Genomic DNA, 22,066 nt, shown 5'->3' on the forward strand with positions numbered 1-22,066 from the left:
CGTAAAAAGTGATGGAGGACAAGAATTATATTTTGGGGAGGGGGCATGTGGCCATACTCCCCGAGTCATAGATCACCCCGGGGACCCCATCCTTCGGGGCCTGATACTGATGCAGTGTGCAGGGGAACCCATCCCTGGGACACTAGTGTTCCCTGCTCAGGAGAGTGTGGGCAGGGAATATAAGCTTTATTCCTTTCCTGCACTCTCAAGGGCAGGGAAAACAACTTTGCTCCTGCCTGGGAGGGAGCAGAGAAAATTGTATGCCCCACTCATGCTGGGGGCAAAGTAAAAGAGCTGGTTCCCACCAGCACCACAATCGCTATTGGCTGGGGAGCCACCTGGGGCAGTGGGGCCCCTCCTGCAGCCCACAAATAATTTTTTGCTGTCATGGGTGCACCAGGGCACCCACTTTCAAAATAATAGCCAGTTTTCATTGGTATCCACTATGGGTGCTGGCTGGGTAACCAGAGTGGGACTCCTAGCACGGACTCCAACAATTTTTTCCGTTCGGGGATGCCCAGAGTGGGCACTTGGGCACCCACTCTCAAAAAATAGACAGCTTCCACTGGTGCCTACTGTGGGTGGAGGTGCAGGAAGAGGCTGAAGGGGTTTTAGGGCTGCTGTTGTGGCACCCAACTTAAAAAACAAAGGTGTGCTTGCCTCGGGTGGGCATTGGGTCACCCATAAAAAAAAAGAAGAAAAAAAAAAAGAATAATTAATGTGAGGCAGGAGCCGTTCATTTATTATTTACTACTCCTGCATGGAGCACACCATAATGCCCCGCAAAGGTTTTTTTTTTTATTAAATTTTTTCTTCCTGATGGTGTCCTTGGAAGGGACAGGGGCACCACCAACCATTTTTTGACTGATGTAGTGGGCTGCTGGGTGCGCAGCAACCCCCCATCAGCATTAAAAAAAACACAGTAAGTCTCCTGGATCATTGAAATCATGATCCCAGGACAGCTTACAATATTTCATCAGGAATACAGGTTTCCCTTCTATGTCTGCACGTTATAACCTAAACAATGTTTAAAAAAGACTCAAAGACGTGTTTAATATTTTTTTTTAAATGCTTTATTGAAAATAATTTGCGACCATCACCTTTATAAAACATTGAAATATGTGAATTTATGAAATATATATTTGAGTACACTGATTGGTCAGATTTTGACAAAACCAATAGGTCTTCTTTATCTATGTAGATGTGCTGACCCTTTGATAAACCCATTAAGCCCTGCACTTTTTTCAGAATGCTATATTGAGCCATTTAGTCAATCCAGTATGTCTGCCTTATGTAAAATTACACTGTTTATTTTGTTACATGACACAGTCAGCCAGACGTGGCAGGAGGTTCGGCGCCTGTGAAGGGTTGGCTGCCTTGCCTGGCCAGAGGACCCTACCCAGGCTACACATGTCGATGTACATCTTATGTTTAAAAAAATACAAATTCACTGAAAAAAGGTGAAAGGGACATTACATTTAGGAATTGTAGCAAAATTACACTTTACATTAAAACAACTTAAAAGGTTAAAGGGACCTTAAGGTTAGGTGAAACTCTCAGTTAAACACACACCATGCTAAACAAACAGAAACCACTGAAATTCACCAGTTATAGTTATCTCAAGTAACTGTAACTCATGCTCTAAAGTAACTGACTCGCGCCCTCTCCATGCACTGCTAAATATCTCACCTATTAATTCACTCATGGCATGTTCTATAACATTATTTATAACATCACTGCAACATCTGAATGGATATCATTGATGACAACACTGTGTTTGGCGGGTGCGCAAGTTATATTTACTTTAGTGGACGTGTTATACCTGTGATTAAGGCATTCTGCTGAAAAGCCTTGGGATGAGATGATGAATTTGGAGATTTGAGGAATAAATACAGGCTCGCTGCATCCACATGAGTGCATTCCTTTTTTGTTGAAAGGACACAGGAAGTCAGACAGTGTCATTTCAGGTACTCACGCCGGAGAACGCATCACCATCGATAGAAGCTGGGGACGAGTCCCAGGCGTAATAGAAAACATATGTGAACTATGTAGTGTGTATGTGTGTGTGTGTGTGTGTGTGTGTGTGTGTGTAACAGTATATGGAAACACCACAGGCTGCCGAGTATTGCCCCATCAGGTAAAGAACTACAAGGCCAATAATTGGCTAGATAAACTGCTTTACCTTCAGGGACATTGTGGAGGCTTATTTGTTAGCGGCGCTATTCATCCTGTGGTATTATAAAACCTAGCATGACAATGGTGCTACATATACTCGGGCAGTATTGATAATGGCCTAGAAATCGTGCTTGAGGTAGTCTGCCTACATTGGCCTGGCTTTGGTGCTTTAATTTCACATTGGATATGTGCTAGCTGGACTATGGTGATGTGCAGGAAATGTAGATATGTGTCTAATTACGGTACTTCACATACTGGGTGAATAGAGGTATGGTTGTATTGATTTTTAAAATGGTAAGTATTAGCATTTTTTATACACAAGAACCTTGTGGGCACAGGCTTAGCTGTGGTGTTCGACATGTAGGGCAAGCACTTGTATGGCTGAGGTGGTTTGAAGATGAGAAGGACTTGCTTGCTATGGTACTGCACATTGTGGGCTACTGTGGAAACATGCCCATTTTGGTGGTGTTTCATATACCGAGACAAAGCGCATATGCATGTAAGTGGTGTTATGACTCTACTCATGCTTGTGGAAGCTGGCCTGCTATGCTGTGTTACGTACTGATGCACTGGGAATCACAAAGCGACAATGCAGGGCCATTGGCTTATTTGATCTTCAGTGGTTATGCCTGATGATAATGAATCTAATGCAGGAACCTGAATATTTATGGAGCTACCTAATAAAGGCTACCTCATCATTGAACATCTGAGCAGCACTTGTATATATGTTTTGGAATTACAGGCTCAGAAACAGTGATGGACATTATTTCCAGGCTTAGTATTTCAAACTGGTGTAATTTCTCTAGGTATACGAATTTAGTACATTGGGTGTTTAAACCAGTAGGTCACATTGCATAAGATAGGCATTACTTTTGCTACTGCAAAAAACAAACGGTAAAAACATGATTTTCTTTAGCAGCAAAATATTGTTCTTGGCCTCTGTGGCAGGCCCTGTAGTACTGGTATATTTCAATAGTTGCCCTTCAGGACTGCTTATAATATCGATTCCCTTCTACTAATATGTTTGAAATAATGTGCTGTAAAAAGCACGGGTGTGTATTTTTTCCTCCGCAGGGTGTTTTGGGTTAGACCTAAAGCCCTGAGCATGTGATCTTGAAAGTTTCCTTTGCTGGGGTGGAGTCCCATAATTATAGTGCCTGACTGAACGAGATTTTACTGATACATTTCCTTGTGTAAGGAGGAACAGTTAGCTGAGGTTCTTCTGTAGAGCAGGGGTTTCTGTTCTGTGATAATCTTCACAGTTTTACGTGGATGAAGGTTGGGTCCTTGCTTTAGGTGGCCCTGTGAGCTGCCTTGAAGGTGGAGCATCTGTTCCTGGGTAGCTAGTGAAGAGTTTTTGGTCAATTAAGCAAAGATGTAGTATTTGGATTGTTTGCAGTCTTTGCAGCAGCAAGAGCTGGGAGTTTGGGTAGATTTGTTTGTGTGTTACCTACATAAGACGTGGCAAATGTGATAGTCATCTGTGCCTCCTGTGGGTAACGCAGATGAGGAAAAATGTGTTGCTGAGTTTTCATGATGGAGAAAACACTTCTGGTTATTCACCAGTAATTTACCTGCAATGCCTACTCTGCTGGGACAGTAAGGTCAACAAAAACGTTGTTCCTTAACACCTGCAGTGCAATTCTAGAGCTGTTACGTTCCACACCTCTGCCCTATGCAGCGCAAAGGCTCTATCAAAGTGAGAGCCTGAGGGTTTCCTACATTTGCTTGACAAAAATATGGCACTATTTGAACTTTTCCCTGTGACCCTGAAGTCTGACTCACCATTGCAGGCAAGATGAGGTGGCGAGTAAAGCCAAAGGGAAGCAAATGGCAAGTAAGTGGGTGCATAAATAGTGGGAGGCAGGTTATAGATATATCAAGAGGAAAAAAGAAACTATAATCTTAGTATGAGTGAACATTTGCACTTTCATCACAGAAAATTGTCATGCACCCAAACATGTTGGTTCCAAATGGCCCTTACCATTTCCTATTTTTATAGGGAATGTTTTGCTTCCAAATTAAACAGACATCTGGTGTTACTGGGCCAGATACAGCTCCTCGTTTCTTCTTACATGGGCAGAATGCCTGTCTCCAATTCTTCTTCAAAAAAAGAGTTTGAGAATTAAATGTAGAGTTACCTATTCAGCGTCCTTCACTATGCGAATATTGGGCCATCGCACATTAATAAATTTGAGCCAGCCAACAATAATTTAAGAGACATTGTTCTCTTGGAGCATGTGTACGTCTCCAGGTGGTATCTTTCTCATAATTCTCATACCAGAGTTCAAAATACAGAAGGGTTTATTCTATTTTAATGTTCATTGGCTTTCTAAATGCCCAATTTCACAAAGTAGAGAAATGGTCCTGCCTGGTGCCCCCTTCAGGAACCTTTTGACGCCTCTGAAATCAAAATATGCCTCTGCCACTGTTGGCTTGGCCAATGGTTGTCTACAAATGATTTTTCAAAAATGGCAAAACGAAATAAAAAAATTTCAAAGTTCAGGAGGAACAGCAAACATATACCTGATGGTATCTCATAACTATAACTTGAATTCTATATTTTCAATCTTTATAAATGGTATGGCTCACTTTTCAAATGCCATTCACTCAGGAAAGTCTGAACAGAACTTAGAAAGAATAAGGTGTCAGCATATAAAGGGAAACGCTTGCCAAGCTCAAATGTACTTTTCACAGGATTCAACCCTTTGGTCATCTGCAGTAGCCCAGGGAGAAAAGTTATGAGCCTCTAGGAGAAGTGTCATGCTATGCATACCTTCTGCCTCAGACACCAGGTTCCATACTTATGAAGTCTTTGTATTGTCCTTGCATCACGTAAGGTGACGCAAAGACAATGCAAAGGTTTCAGTAACATTTACAAAGTCACCAAGGCCTGAATTGTGTGGCCCTGCATGGTTTTGTAAAGAAAGGTAACACAAGGCAGCTGCTTGTGCTGCATTACGTTACATTTCAGCTTGGGTGAGGCATGTGTGTTCCCATGGATTTTGGTGTATTCCCAGATTTACAAAGACTTGTAAACCTGGGAATGCATCAAAATACCACGCAATCCCAAGTGACAAATAACAAGGAGAAATATCTGTGTTGCTCCCCATTGGTTTCTCTTTCTACATGTGCTATATTCTGTAAAACACATAGAAAGAGGAAAATGCCTCTAAGGATTGTTTTTGTGCACAGATGTGTCTCTTTCTGCACAAAGCCAATACTGCCTGTAACACCGGCATCCTTGTGCTATGGTGCAAGTGTGCCTGCGTTGGCCCTAGGCTGCACACAGTGAGCCAGCGCAAGGAGTGAGCAGAAATGCTTTATATCTTTGTAAATATGGGGCATTTCTACTCTCACCCTTTCATGCAATGCAGCACAGCAACCTTCCTTGCTGCCCTGCATTGCCCTACAGTTTAGTAAATGTGCCCCTTGTAAACATGAGAATGCATCATAATGCTATACCTTCCCAAGTCAGGCATAACAAACATAAATATCTTTATTTCCCCTTCTTATTTCCTCTTTCTGCATGTGCTGCCTTCTGCAGCACGCATAAAAATAGGAAAATGTCTCAAAGGCTTGCTTTTGTGCTGATAGGTATGCCCTTTTGTACATCAACAATCTTGCCTATAATGCAGGCACCCTTGCACTATGGTGCACTATGATGCAATGGTGACTGCAATGGCATTAGGGTAAATACAGTGTGCGAGGTCAAGGAGAGAGCAATAATTCTTCATAGCTTTGCAAATATAGCTCATTTCTGCATTTTCCCATTTACGCAACGCAGCACAGCAACTTTGCTTGCTGCCCGGCATTGTGTGAAAGTGTAGTAAATGTGTCCCTAGGTGAATGAAGCAGATGGTCTTTTCCATTAAGGCATTTGTCTTCTTTTCATCCTTACCACAACAAAAAAAATCCCTTTGCTGTGCTTTGACAGAATTTGTTGGGAGGAATGGAGAGCAACACAGTGAGGGGTAAAGGGTGTGGATATTCAAGGGGGGAAGCATAACTCGAGGTTGTAAGCTAAAACACATGCACTCTCATGGAGTGCTAAATTAAAAAGAAACAGGAGTTCCCTAAATTTGAGTATTGGAAGAATACAAGTCAGCCAATCAAAATGATGGTAAAGAGGCAGCAGTCTTGGGGAGTAACACACGTGTGAAGAGGAAGGCAAACCACTGAATAAGAAATAAGCAAATCAGAGTGTTGTGGCATTTGGTGTGAACATTACTTCTCATAATTGATGTTTTTATAATGCATAGAGTCGTAACTGGTGAATTAATGATGTGCATAAAACAAATTACCTAGGTCACTTAGAAGGCAAGTAAATGAGATAAATAGTTATGCTGCATTTTTATGTAAGGCACCATTATTTCTAATATGGATGTAGTTTCTGATGTTCTGTTCAATGTGCTGCAAAGCCATCTCTCCCCTTGTCTTCACAGAACACCAAGTGAATGACGTAATTGTAATAGTGATGCACAACGTGGTTAGAATGCCTTCATTGTGAATGAATCTTCCACCATGTATCCAAAGTATCATTTTCAAAGACTTACGCTGGACGTGTTAGTGTAGGCATGCAGATTCTATGAGCCATTGATAAAGGGATATTTTATTTAGTATTGATCATCTCCGGGGAGACATTGAAGATTTCCCTTACATTAAGAAGTGGGTTAGTGTTAATGCTTTTAGAATTTACATGGATGTTTCTGATTTGCCACTGTGACCCTAAACATGATCATAATATGCTTAATTGGCAGAATCTATTTTTAGAAAGTCTGACCTGTGTGTAAAAAATTTTGAACTTCAGCTTCTCAAGTTTAGTTCTTTATTGTAGGCTGATACTTTTGGGGTTCTGTTAGATGTTATAGCTGTCACTAGGACTGCTGTTATTGGAGACTTTATTTTTCTACATCCTTTTGACTTAGACTCTCTGTTGGATGTGTCACTGTTCTTTATGGGGCAGTCACTTAAATTTCTTACTTGGATTTTGTTAACCAGACATTAATAAGCTCTATGATTTTTCATTTAGTTTCTCATTCTGTCTATTGATATTTCATGCATATTTTCTCCATATCACATTTGAGCTCTTCCTCTATTAAAAATCCACATTTTGCTCTAGTTCATAATTCTTTATGCTTCTAATATTTATTTCTGTTGAACTCTGCTCAACTGTGTCATTCTAAAGAAGAGTGTAGCCTTTAACCTCTGGATCAACTGGAGACGAATTACTTAGGTAAAACTGTGGGGTATTAAACGTAACCAAGGTCAAGCAATGGTTGGGCTGTATGTCCACTGTACGTTCATGATAGGTTTTTCACAACCACACTATTGTTGATGCATGCCAATAGATGTGTAGAGTGCTGAGGCTGCGGGGTGATTTGAGAGTGCACTGAGGTTCATTGTAGCATTCATCACACTTATATTGTAAGCTGTTGAGAGACACAAGAAAAGAACCCCAGTTTCAAGTAGCGTCCTTCTGCTATGCACCACGCAACACTGAAGTCAAATAGATATGCAGTGAATATGTAAGCTTACTGGCCAAAGAGTTTACTGACACTCACACAAAAGGGGTGAACATTTGCACATGTAATGGGAAGGAGGGATGTGTAGGGATAGGAAAAGGTGGAGGATGGGTATAATGAAGCATGTGGGAAAGGGGTGCAATGGAGGAGCAGAGAAGGAAGAGGGAGTTACATTAAAAAAGACAACGCTGACTGAAAGAGGCAAGCAGCAGACTAGCTTGAGGATGAGAGAATAACACAGAGCTTGGGGGAGTGTATGTGAAGAGAAAGCCGGTAGTAGGTGAGAGAGCTAAAAACCCAGGAAGTGCTAGAAGGAAAAGAAAAGGATATTTCCCTGAATGTGGGCAGTGGATGTACACGAGTATCCAGTCAGAAGGATGGTAAAGAGGCTAGGCTCCAGGTGAGGGCCAAACATAAGGAAGACAAAGACTGAGCTGTCAGGTAGGCGAGACCTGAAAATGGGACAATCATAATAAGACTTCACTCTTCTGCTATTGCCGTAAGTCGACTAGACAGGGTTACATCAGCCTCCAAACCAGCATCATATTCTTTGCCTGGGGATGCCGTTCCTTCATGGAATTGAACATTGCTATATCTTCTTCGTCAAACAGTAAACCAAAAGTAATGACATCAGTGATGCTGGGAAGCCTGGAGATGCATCGAACAAATTCTGTCACTGTGGTTGCATGAGCCTTAATTAGGTGCTGGGAGGTTTTGCCAATATTCAACTCCTTTAAATTAGGCAGATTGTCCAAGGTTTGAAAGAACTCTCTCCATCCAGATTCTGTAATTTCCTCGCACAGGATGCAATGCAGTGTCTCCAGATTCATAAGATATCCATCTTTGGCTGCATGTGCTGAAACGAAAGAAAACACATAGTTTAAACATTGGTCACTGCAAGAAATGATCTCCTGATGTACAGGTTAATTCTTCAAATTACTTCCCCACATTAAAAGTCCTTCGCTCACCCTAATTTACAACAGACCCTGCATTCCACCATCTATAGTTTTTCATCTTTATGTATTATTTAAAGGACATTTCATTAACTTTTTAACATAATTTTAGAGCCAGCTACGGGAGAGCACATCACTACAAATGCAGTCGGTTTCACCATCACACCCTGTTCCACCCCCAACATGACAAAGGCAACATGTTTTGACATACCTGGCTGATGCACTTCTAGCCCAGACCCTGCCCCCCCGCCCCCAGCCTCGTTTTCTTCTTTGGACCCCACCAACTTTCCCCGCCTCCTCCCCGATTCGCCCAAGAAAAATACCCAATGCCCTCCAGTGCAGGAGCAATAAAAGCCTAAGGGATGTCCAAGTAGTGCTCCCCGTTGTCTTTCGAAGCGGAAATGGGTACCTTCCAAACTGTAGTAAGATTTTCCATGGCAATCATATTCCATAGTAGCTTGCCTCACTGTTCCACTGTGGGGGAGCTCAATTTTTTCCATGTAAATGCATTAGTCAACTTGTTCGTCCCCAGACATTGTAGAGAGGCACCGGTCTGGCCCTATTTGTGTATGTCTCTGGTCGGAGCCCCAGTGATAAGGTCTTTGGGTCGATTTAAAGTGGAAAATCCAGAATGCTCCGAAGGGTGTTTGCTCGTGCCCTGCAGAATGGTATGAGTTTGGGGTTTTTCCACCATACACCTGGAGTGCTTCCTGTCACCCTGCATCCCCTCCTACAAGCTGTTGAAGCAGGTGGGTACATCCTTTGTACTTCTCCTTCCCCCACTCACTCCCCCGGTATACTATAGTGTATTTCTTTGTTTTTCAGGCTAATAGAGCGCTTCTGTACGCATATCCCATCAGAGGATCCGTCCTATGCCCCGTCGTGTGTTATGAGGAGCTCCCACTCGCTGTCTAATTTGGGTATTACGTACTCACCGCCTCTGTATGCCCACGTTTCTGTTTGAGTTACTCTCTTCAGTATCGTGTACATGTTAGGTACGACCCTTTTGAAGTAAAGGCGTCTTAAGGATTTTGGGGGCCCTTGCTTGGAACAGCTTTGAATTTATGATCCAATTTCAGCTCTTCTTGCCTTCATTGGTCAGGTCTCTGAATGACGTGTTTTCAATATTGTAACACAGCAGCAGCTCACTAAAATGACTGCAATAAATCTGTGACAATCTCCCATTTCTCATATATTAGGTCCTATTTTGATCTAAAGGAAACCTTTTATGGATGTTGCATGAAACATAAACACATTTCTCTGCAAAATGTCTGTAATAGACTCTCACATATCACTCACATTTAAAATAATTTAAAGGGAAAGAGTATTTAAAAAATCTGACTAGACTCTCTGCAGAACAGAGTTGGCACTAGCAGGTGCCCCCCCCCCCCCCCCTGAAAAGGCTGGGGCCCAGCGCCAGAGCCCACTGTGCTCAAGCCTTAAAAGCTCTCTGCTTTGAAGTAAGGATATTGTATATCCTCTTTTCAAATAGGGTTTTGTCTCTGCTGTGTTGTTTATGTGAGGTTGCATAACCCAGTGATGGAACTGTGCATAACATAGTCTTTCTTTATTTCAAAGGTATTTTTACATTGACCGAAGGACTGCCCCCCTTCTGAAAAAGGTGAGATATTTTTGGCCAGAAGCCACCCTCCTTCCAGTGTTTAAGGCGGTGGAAAATTTGGGGTTGTAATGTACTGCCGTTTATCGGGAGGGGAAACTAGTAAATTTAAGTGTCTTGGCTACCGTATCCCAAATAGAAACTAAGGGTTGTTCTCACTTGCATATATAGATAAGCTTTTTGTACTGTTTCAGGATCTATATTAAGCCACACATAATTCTTCCCACTATGGCATGGTCCATAATGTCCATATCTTATCCATCTCAAATGTAGACCATTGTTAATGGCCCTAAGATGTGAGGCCCAGTAATGTACCTTAAGGTCTGGGAGAGCCATGCCCTGTCCTTTCTGCATTGCTGCAAAAATCAAAATGGTACCTTAGGTTAGGCCCCCCTTCCAGACAAACCTATCAACTGCCCTGTTTAATTGTTCAAAAATGCGTGCTCTACTTTTATAGAAAGGGCCTGATATACATACAATACCTCCAGAGAACACTCATTTTTATTTTGCCTATCTGGCCCAATCAAGATAGCATCAGAGTCTCCCGTATGCTAAAATCATTTTTAACCCAAGAAGTAAGTGGGGATAGTAATCCCCATGCAACTTGTCCATGCTAGATGTAATGTGTATTACTCAGTACCGTATCTGTTTCAAAGCACACTTGAACGCAAGTTTGTCTGCCAGAGCTTCAGAGAGTACATTCAGCATCTCTAATTTGTCAGTCATTATCTTTAGCACTGCTATCCTTTCGTACCGTTCTATTGTTTGACCAAGCAGACAGGAGGCTATCATCTGTATATAACAATAGTTTATGTCCATTGTCCGGGTATAAAATGGCAATTATGTTTTTACCTTACTTATTCATTCTTCCAGAAGTTCTGTTGTTAAGGCAAAGAGGAGGGAGGCATTAGACATCCCTGTCTGGGGCCTCTTTCTTAAAGATCCACTCCTAAAAGTGAACAATGCAAGGCAATCCTTGTCCTTGTTTAGAGACCATCAACTGAATCCCATCCTCTCCATAACCAGCCACAGGAAGGACAAGGCCACCCGGTCCTGTGGCTGGTTATGTAGAAGATGGGATTCAGTTGATGGTCTCTTACCAAGGGCGAGACACCAAATTACTGGAATTTCTTTTTTTCTGAAGTTTCTCTACCAGGTGGACCATCCTCTGGATATGGTCATGTGTCTACCTAGTTTGTACAAACCCAGACTGGTGCACTTGAATCAGGCAGGAGAGGACTTGCCCCACCCTACACATTAGAAGTTTAGGATCTAATAGTAAGAGGCGCACACTTATGGGTTCTCCCCTTGCTTGTGCAAAATCAGAATTGTTGCCTCTCCTATGTCTCTGGGGACTCCCTCATCTTGTGCTATATATTTAAAAAATTTCTCACGTTTGGGAACCAGTAGGGCCAAAAGGATTAACAAACCCTTCTGGGTCGATCAGACCCCTTATTGCCAATTGTATCTCTTCCTGAGAGATCCAAGAATATAGGGCTTGTTGGTTGTCTGTCAAATGGGAAAATACGACCTATCTGCTTGTCATAAGTATGTTTCTGGAGTATAATTTGGTGCAATGCTGGTGGAAAGTCTCAAGTCTATCAAAGTCCACTTTGGAGAGCTCTCCTGTTTCTGCATTTATTTCCTTAATAATTACTTGTTCTCTTTTCTCCTTTAACTGCCTGATTAATTGAGGTCCCAATTTATTTTCCACTTTGTATGAAACATAATGATGTTTAGCATAGATATGTCAGCCCTATTGGTATGTAGAGCTCTAAGTTACCACGTAAGTTGGTGAGCCACTTTAAATATACTACTGAAGGAGTCTCTTTGTACAATTTCTCCTTTTCCTTTATATCCACCTCCAATGTTTTAATCTCCTGTCTGTGGATTTTGCTGGAGCTGAGCCATCATAGAGATGCACTTGCTTTGTACAACAGCCTTCATAGCTCGCCAGACTCCCATAGGGCTGACCTCTATTTTGCTTGTGTCAAAATATTCCTTAATCTGTTCTAACAAAGCCTCCCCAACGGAGGATCCCTGAGTGGCTAAACTACAGTGTGTCCCAGCTTTAGCTCTGCGTCTGAGTCAGCTATTACATGCGCATGATCTGAGATCCTCATTCTATTGTGAGCCCTTGAGTGTGTCCCTTAAGAGGACTGCTCACTAGAATAATGTCTATGAAAGAATACATGCAGATTACATGTGAGAATGAAGAGTACTCTTTATCTGAAGAATGCAGTTCCCATCACACATCTCTCAATTCCACCTCCCTCAAACTTGCTTTAAGTTTCTTCAGGAAGGTTCATGCTCTCCTCCTATCTTGTGAAGGATCCCAAACTAAGTTAAAGTCATCAATGAGAAGAATATCTCCAGAGGCTCTTTCTCCAAGTGCTGAAAGGAAGGTGATCAGCAATTGTTTTTGTGTCTTGTTATGTGCATACACCATGACTATAGTTATTGTCCGTCCTGCCAATCTTTCCCTTATCTATGTTAGAGTCTTCTTTTGCTTTTGATGCCACATCTTATAAAAATAGAGACCCCCATTTTGTTTTTGTGCCGCAGATCAGTGCTAGGCAATAGGAGTGTCCCTATGCCTCATCCTGAGCTGGTCTTGCCTTTTGAGGTGTGTTTTTTGAAGTCATATAATATTTGGGTGTAATTGTTTTATGGATCTCCATGCCGCCCCTCTTTTGAACAGTGAGTCGAGACCCTTCACTTTATAAGTGAGGAACTTCACCATCATCTAACTGTATACTGTGGGACATATGTATGTCTGCCTCATCTGTGTCTGGGTAGTAACACAGCCCGTGTTCCATTGTGTATGTGTAAGTGTGCCTGGTCAATTCAAACTTAACGAATCCCCCCTTCCCCATATTCCCCCAATGTTTCATCAGTTTGATGTGAGATGACATCTAAAAACACTGTCAGTAACTGTATGTACAAATAAGAAATATCTAGTCCCTCTCTGGCTGTTCTACTCTGGATCAGCCCTCTACCAACATCCTCTACCAACTGAATAGTCCGACAGTGACTCATGCAAGTCTTGCACCAAGTGACCACTGTGTTCTCAAATAGCTGTAAGAGGCACTCAATTCCATGTTCCGCATTACCACCATGCCCCACTTGCCATTTGCATCATTGATTAGATTATAACCTTCTGCCCCCACCCCCCAACAAATCATTACTTTATTCTATGTCTTATCTGATGCTTCTCCTAGTCTGGAGCTCTGGTGCAGCGGACCACAGTGTCAATGTCTCTTGTGCCTACTACCTTCCATCCCGGCCTGCTGCCTCTTGTCTTTTGTTGTTGTTGTTGTCTTCCCTTCTCCCCCTTCCTTATCATAGAGTCTCTTCGGGCCCTTGCATTCTTTGTTACAGGTCTCCCATCATCCACCTCCATATTCATTATTTTCTCTGCCTCATTCCAGTCTGTGATGTGGTGCATAGATCCGAAACCGACTAAGACTATGCCAAATAGATATGTCCTTCTATATCAAATTTTTCACTCTGAGCTTCTCTGTGACTAATCTGCAACTGGCCCTCCTCTGTAAAATGGATTGCAACATGTCCTGAAATAGGGAACAAGAATGTTTATTGAAGGAGACTATGTTGAATTTTCTAACAGCTGGGAGTACTTCTTAATTTTCGTAAACGTAGTGGAATTTTGCCACCGTGCAACGTGGGTGAGTGTTTTGTCAAAGATTAGCTGGACCTAACTAGTCTACTCTGTCCAGCTTAACCTTTAAATGTATTGTGTACTGCACTGATATAAAAGAATTTGCCAGGAATTAAGCCATGTCTTGACCTTTCAATCCATCCTCCAAATGCCAAACTCTAATGTTTTCTCTTCTTGTCCTATTTTCCATGTCTTCAATCTTTCAATCTTTAAAAAATATATATATTTATTATTTTAAAGATAAACAAGAATGGTGCAAAATTTGCACTGAATAGGCAACAAACTGAGGAAATTCAGAAATATCACAGTATTAAATTCCATATATAGTTTAAGTAATACATAAAGATAGTTAGATCCAGGGTCAGGTGAAGAGTGAGGGAGAGTCTAGGCAACAGGGGTTTCCTCCCTAGCCATCATCCAGACTAAGTAACCAAAAACCCGAGATTTAAAAAAATTCCCTAGGCACCTTCTGGCTTTGTATGTGACCTTTTCAGCCGTCATGCACAAATCCATTCCAGCCTTCCATTCTTGCATGGGTTGAACTTCAGGCCCCCCCCAGGGTTTAGTTATATCCTGTTTCACTACTACCAATCCCAAATTGCAGAAGAGGAGTTTAGCGTGCAGTACATCTACATCTGTGGCAATACCCAGTAAAATTTATTTAGGTTCCTCAGGAAAGAACGCCCCTGTTAATTTCCCTAGTTCTGTCAGCAGCATGCTCTAATATTGCTGTAAAATATGACAGTCCCAGATCATATGTAGAACGGACCCCCTGTCTTCCCTGCATCTCAAACACTCTAGCTCGGTCATAATATACTTGGTGCAGGATACTGAACTGTATTATTCTCAGGTGTGACTTAATCACTACTTCCCTCGGATGCATCAATGCTGCCTGCCAGTCCATGTCATCTAGTTCTCCCAATTGACTCACTCACTTTGCCCTCAATTTCATCAGGGAGTCCGGTTGGTTGTTGTTTATTGTTTTGTATGAGTAAGACACCGCCTTCTCCTCCATTTCTCGCATAGTAGCCTGCCCTTGAGTGGAGCATATTTGGAGAATCCAGATCTTTGGCCCTCCACTCGTGTTTCAACTGCATGTATTTGTAATACTGAGTATTGCTAAGTTGACAATTATACTGAAGGGAACTAAATGATATTAGGTCTCCCTCTTCCTGGAGATCCCCAAGCTTAGATATTCCAATGAGGTCCGAGTGTCCGAAGTCCACCAGCTTCCCAATTTCTTTAGACCTAGTCCCCTATGACAGCGGGGTCTCTTGGGTAAGTGTAATCCCCCAACCCATCCCTGTATTTGCCGTGAGCCAAACCTCTATTGTTACCTGGGTTGCGGGCAGTAGGAGTCTTGTCCCTTTCCCTCCATACAGATAATAGAGATATGGCCTAGTTTGAAACTAGTTCCTTTCCGATGCGTATGTGAGATGATCACTAGCCCTAGCCGTATGTCCCCAGTCATTTATTACAATCAAATGCGCTGATCAATAGTAAGCACGGATGTCAGGGAGGGCAATACTGCCATTGCACTGATTATACTGCAGGGTCTTCAGTGCCAGCCGAGGGTGTCTGTCATTCCATAACAATTTACAGATCTCTTTGTCTATTTTAACAAATATCTCATCCGAGAACTTATAATAAGTGTTTTGAATGACATATAGGAATTTTGGCAGCGTAATCCTTTTAAACATGGCAGCTCTGCCCAATATAGTTTGTGGTAAGGCACTTCAGCAGTCTGCATCGGTATGGAATTCTGACAGTACCCTCCGCAAATTTCAATCTAAACTCATCTCTTTGTTTGGGCTGACATAGATTATTAGGTACTGAAAGCCCTCTTTATCTATTCTGAGCCATCCTGGGATGGCCAATATATCTAATTCCCTACCCGCTGGGTACAAGACTGATTTATCCCAGTTGGTTTTATAACCCAATCGGGCTCTATAGGACTCAAACAACTGGATATCGCAGGGAAATAGTCCTCAATCAGAACCTCCCTCTACACCCCTTCTAGCTCCCACTGAGAAATCAGTCCACCCCTGCCCTCCCTCCTCCGACACTCTCATGGTCCCCCATTGCCTCAATTATGTATCAGAGTACTCAGGCACTTCTTGTGTTACAGGTCTGTGTTCAGGGTCTAGCGTGATGGATTGGAACCCAGTCCCTGTTCAAATTCAATCTCTGCATTGTGTGCCTCTTCTTCACCGTCCATCCTGGACCCCCGTTTTCCCATCCGCAGCATCTCTCCTTTCAAAGCCAACAATTTCCCTACGAGCGTGTCAGCTCTGGCTCCTCTGTCAAAGGACCTGCCCTGGCATCCTCCCCCATGGGCTCATCGCTTACGTGTTGAGGTCCATAGCTTGGGTCTCACCTCTGGGTTACCTTTCTCAGGTGATTTGGGTTGATCAATTCACTGGGGTTGGAGCTGGGGCCTCTCCTCAAGCCAAGTCCAGGCCTCCTCCGGTGTGACAAAGAAGTGACTTTTGTCCTTAAAGATGACTTTTAACTTGGCAGGGAAAAGCAGCATGCATTGCAATTGTAAGGAGTGAAGCTTATCCTTCACTGCATCAAATGCTCTCTGTTGCTTTTGCACCTCTTGAGAATTGTCCGGGAGCGCTACGATGACCAATAATTCAAACTTGAGTTCTCCCTACCGACGTGCCTCTCTCAGGATCTTGTCCTGGTCTTGAAAGTTTAGGAAACGGGCAATGATGGCACGCGGGGTGCTGCCTGGTGGCGGCTGGGCCGCCAACACCTCGTGTGCACTTTCTATCACAAAACAGGCAGAGATGTTTTCAGCCAGGAAAGTGTCACAGAGTCACTGCCTCAAGAAGTCTGTCACATATGCCCCTTTAGGAAAGCCAACAAATCTTGATCGATTTTCTGCATCATCTACTCTCCATAACAGGTCATTAGTGGTAGCTTTTTACTGCAGTCAAATCTTTTGTGTAGGAATGAATAATGGTTTCCAGCTCAGTCAGTCTGTTTTCCGTCACTGGTACTCGGACAGCCACATTCCAAAGGTCTTGCCTTGAGACGCACATTTCCTACCTAACCTTGCTGATCTTATCCTCTAGAGAGGTTCTAGGCAGCTGAGTCACCTGCAAGAGAGCTGGATTATCCGGTATTGATGATGCTGTTTTTGATTCGGGTAGCCTCTGCTGTCCTGGTATATTTGTCAATTTTCCCCTGATGCTGGGGCTTTGGGTCCTTGTCTCTGGCCATATTGAGGGCCCCTTATTATAGCTGACAGGGCTATAGCAGTCTGAAAAACAATATCTCCTGTAGGATAATTCGATTGGGTAGTGCTCTGGTTCTGGGGTCAGTCCACTCCTGCGGTCCCTGATGGAAGATGCACTAGCAATCTCTTTATATCCCCTCCCTGAGCCTCCCATCATCTCTATCAAGTTTCATTACTTGTCTGGGTTCAGGATTGGGGAGGTCTCTTCAGTAAGTTATTTCCACAAGTTGGGGGGTGTTGTGAGTCAAATCACCTCCCAAGTTCACCTCAGTCAGCCAGGCCACCACCGCAGCCCCTGCTGTTAATCTTGGGGCGCTGATGGAGGGTGGCATTTTCTCTTATTCCCTTTCAGGTCCATGTGATGATAATAATATTGTAGGGCCATGACTGCAGGGAATGCAGTGCCTGGCTGCTGCTCCCAGTATCACCGCAGACCGTAAACCATTCCTTCACCCCTGCTGAGTGCTGATCCGTGCTCCGATCCACAGCCAGGATGAGGAAACATACAGGTAGGAAGGGCAGTGCCACCATCTGGGAATCCACACCCATGCCTTCACCCAGCTAAGAGGAGTGGCCATGAGCCCAGTGCCACCACTTCCCAGTGTCATAGGGGTCAGATCAAGCAGACCAACAGTTGTATTCTTCACTCTACTAAAACCCCAGGAGACATTGGTTATATCAGATTGTCACGATGGGGCTCTTGTCATCTCTTCACTGTCCTTTTAAGGTCTGGATGGGGGGTCCCCAACTCAATGTTCACTTCTCCAAATTTAGTTCCAATCCCACCACATACCTACAAGGCGCCCGCCGTGGCTGGTTCAGGTATTTCTCTGCAGGAGCACAGGAAGGCACTGGGCGTTGCCTCTTGCTCTGGTCTCTTCCTCCAATTCTTGCCGCTCTGGCCACGATCCATGCTGCAAGTCACCGCAGGTCTGGGAGGGGGGACTCAGGCAGAGGATTGCACCGGTGAAGCAACGACTCACCCCCTCAAGTCGACAGTATGCTGCTGGTCACAATAATATGTGGTTCTTCACTCTGCTCTGCACTTGGGGATGGCTGCCATTTTGTGCTTTGCGGTCCTTGCCATAATCCTGTGGTTTCCTTCTCTTGAAGCTGTTGTTGGCAGGAGTGGACCCTTCTGGAATTTTGGGGGGACATGTATGGGGGTCAAAGGGGCTAAGGGCGCTGGATTAGATTAGGAATGTTGGAATTCAGTCGGAGCTCTGAGCGGGCATGTCTAGCCCTCCATCTTGCTGGCTCTGACCCTCCCCATGTCCTCAATCTTTAGCATGGCTGTCTGTAGTTGCCCCTTCAAGTCCCTTAACCTTCTGTGCCACTTTTGCATTAATCATCTCCAGCATACAGGTCTAATTTTCAAACTCCAGAATTCTGGACCCCACCGGGAAGCCTGTCGATGTTGAACCCAAGTGAGTTTTTTAGATCGGAACTGCTATGCACAAGTTACTTACCTAGGTCTTCTCTCAGGTCTTTTCGGAGGGCCTGCAGTGAGCTCCATAGGTCTTGCTTTGTGAAGCACATCGTTCCCTGTGGGATTTCCAGTTCTGCAGTGACTTGTTTCTTGGCAGAGACCTGATCGTATGACATGCCCTATGAAGAGCACAGGTATGTGAAAATGCTCCTTTGTCTCTTCTGCACCAGTTTTTGATGGGCATAAGGGCATGCAAAAATCAAGAAGGGTCACAGAAGTCACATATCATGACTACCACCAGGTATTTGCTTCCAGTCTTAAGTCTCAGAAGTTTGATTTTCTCCTTCCATCACCTTGCTCTGATAGTGGTTTCCACTGGTGTCTCCTAGGGGTGTGCAATGGGTTGGGCTCCTGCACCCCTACAGTCATACATAAACTTCCTGTAGTTCCTCCCCTAGTACCTCCTCTCAGATTGTCATATTATGTAAAATATACAATTTGCTGCCCTGTACTGCATTTCCTGTGCTACCCTAATGATTTCCCTAGACCCCAGAGACCACCAAGTCTTGTTTGGCCCCTTCTACCCTAGGGCATCTTATTTGTAGGCCGGGTCTCCATGGTCCCTGGCTGATGGTTGTCTCTGTCCTGTGCCACCAGGTCTGTCACCTGCAGCAGGGCATCCCAATCCATGTGCCCTCAGTGCTTACATGTTGGATGGCACTATTGGGGGAAGGCAGGGGTGCTTGTTGCAGTATTCTCTCTCCTCCTAGGGGTAGCGCAGTGCATCCTGGGTCAGCACAACTGCATCAGACTCTGTTCTCCTAGGTTGTAGGAGTGTCTGCCATGTTAATTTGTGCAAGTCTCCTCCAGGCTCCACGCAAACGTATATTCAAAAGGCACAGACCATGCCACTGAGTGAAATTCCTCACCTACTTATTCCTAAAGGGCATGTCTGTCCAGGCATCACTGACTAAGGCCGCTCTCAATGGAAGGCAGCCTTGTTTCGCTGTGATGGGTGAAGAGCACACAGGATCTGTTTCAGGTCAGGCCCCCATCTTGGCTTCTCCCTTCATGGTTCCACCTTTATGTATTCAAGGGTATGCAGTGTCCTACCCCTTCATTTATAACATGAAAGTACAATGGAAGTTCTCCCACAATATCAAAAAATGCACTGCTACCTTTTAGCAAGACCTATTCAGTTGTTGTGAATCCATTTCAGTTTTCACCAGGGCACTGGAGTTAGCCTTGCCATTGGCTTGCAGGTCTGTTGCCCTTGTCACCTAGTAACCTTTTACCTACTTAGAATGCTCTGTTTTCTCCGATGTATTTTATTATTTCTTTTAGCTTTTCGCTTTTTATAAGAAATAATTTACTTTTCCATATCAGTGCTATTCTGAGAAGGCGCCATTATCAGTGATGCACGTAGGGATTGTCATCATGGAACATAATGCGCACTTGTTGGGGATTGGGTATGTAATTGCTGACACAGTTCTGTGCACACTATCAGTTGTTTAGGAAAATACTTGCATCAGAAATGCTAAATGAGCCATATAAATACACCTCACATGGCCAAGGTTATCAAAGGAGTTCCTTCCAGATTCCATCGATGCTGCACATTACTTTGCTGCAGAACTCAGCTTTCGGGTCAACACGGATTCTGACCTAGAAATCTTATTCCAAGGTAACAAGGGTTGGGGGCACTTTTCATGGACATGGTACTGGCAGATTTGGGTTTATCACACATAGCTCTGGTTAGGTTAGAGATTAGGTTCTTCTGTTATGAACTGCATATCTTATGTTTATTGCAATAAAGTGGAAGTTTTCATATTCACAACTCCCATCTTCCTGAGTTTGCTTTTATTGTTGCTGTTTGTCCTAGTCATTGAAGCTCATGCATTTTATCATAGATTGCACTCTTTTCAATAAATATATTGAAAACTCTCTTGCATCTCTTTTATTGCCTGTGTGTGGCTGAGACTTGTTGCTAACTAGAGAAAAGGGTAACTTCACTTCCACCACGACTCCCCTGAGAAATCACATCTAGAGTCCATGCTTAAGGCTGCCAGAAATCACCTTTACTCTCTGAGGCTTTGGTGAGGTACTGATTGTGAGCCGGGAGGGTTGGGCCAACAGTTGAGACTTGTTGTTGGAGTGACTCAGTTGCCTACAAACAACTGTGCTGTTATCCCTAAACCAGCAGTGTCAGGAGTGAGAGTCCAACTACGACACAGTCAAGCACCAAGCCACAGCTCCTAATACCAACAGCTATGAACTCTGTAACAGGCAGTTGTCTTCAAGGTCAGGTAAACACTTCCTCTTCAACAAGTAACCTCCCCTATCTCAGCTGTAAAAAGTGCTTACTTATCTCCGGAAATTAGTGTTAATATCCTTTTCAGATTTTGTTAGCGCCTTCTAAAAGACTAGATGATGATGGTTTCACATGTTGCTTCACAGAACCCGGCATCCATTTAAGAATGGGTGGGTGGGAAACAGGTGGCAGGTGTTATTAAGTATTACTGAATTCTCATCTATTTATGTATATTGAATTTATGTACTTAGGCTCATTATATAGAACTACACCTTTCCTTGTTGCTATTTCAGAATACAGTATTGCTCAAATACAGGACTAAGATTTTGTGGTAGCAAGAGTCCAGCTGAATTTGAAGCCCTTTTTACTTTTGGGGTCCAAGGAAAGAAATCAATCCTGTTTCAGGGGAAGTATTGAGCCCATTGACATCCTGTAACTCCATGTATAAACTATAACCATCATAATGTGGGCGGAAATCATCACCATCATCAACACTGTCATCTGCAGGTGGTGGCAAACTCATGTCAGCATCACAACCAAAAAGATGATGGATCCTCTAAAACTGGCTCGTGGAAGTGTAGTAATTCATCCAGACTGTATCAGGACCCGCTGCACTGGAGTAGAGTTGAACCATTATATTTGTTGGGTTTAGGACTGATCCGGCTTGGGGTCAGACACTGGAAGTGAACACAGATCCCCTTCCTTGCCAGCTATGTCAGGACAGGTGTTGATGAAAGAGGAACTAGCCTAGGTTGTGAAGCCAGAATGGAAGTCGTCACTAGAGTTAGTGAGGAATACAAGGATGGGCCCAGGGTCTTAGACAGTTTTGGAGCATGAAAACACACCAGCGGAGTCGAATGAGTGCCAAAATACGCAGCATGGAATCTGTAAATGCCTCAACTTGCTGTGGTGTCACCAATGGCCTGGGGAATTCAGGGTTCATTGGGACCAGTTACCGAATCATAAATCCTTTGTGTCTTCACTTTAGACAGCTATGTTGTTTTCAAGCAGGAAGAGACGTGCTAGTACCTGTAAGATGGATTCCTTGATTTCTTTTCTGTGACACCTGGTCTAATGCCATGGTCCAACAACAACACTGATAAAGCTAATAGCTTGTTTGTCAAAACAAAGT

General features: G+C 43.5%; 1 protein-coding gene across 2 annotated transcripts in view; it reads right to left on the minus strand.

Moving 5' to 3' along the window:
- Window positions 1–1,021: 1,021 nt before the first annotated feature.
- The window catches only part of LOC138284953 (baculoviral IAP repeat-containing protein 1-like), a 472,954-nt gene continuing 451,909 nt past the window's right edge, over window positions 1,022–22,066 (minus strand). For both annotated transcript variants that reach the window (XM_069224320.1, XM_069224310.1), the window contains one exon: window positions 1,022–8,556. In XM_069224320.1, the coding sequence (XP_069080421.1) occupies window positions 8,219–8,556 (338 nt within the window). In that variant the 3' untranslated portion in view covers window positions 1,022–8,218. The remainder of the gene's footprint in view (window positions 8,557–22,066) is intronic.

This window comes from Pleurodeles waltl, chromosome 1_1 (assembly GCF_031143425.1).
Source record: "Pleurodeles waltl isolate 20211129_DDA chromosome 1_1, aPleWal1.hap1.20221129, whole genome shotgun sequence".
Taxonomy (NCBI): Eukaryota; Metazoa; Chordata; class Amphibia; order Caudata; family Salamandridae; genus Pleurodeles; species Pleurodeles waltl.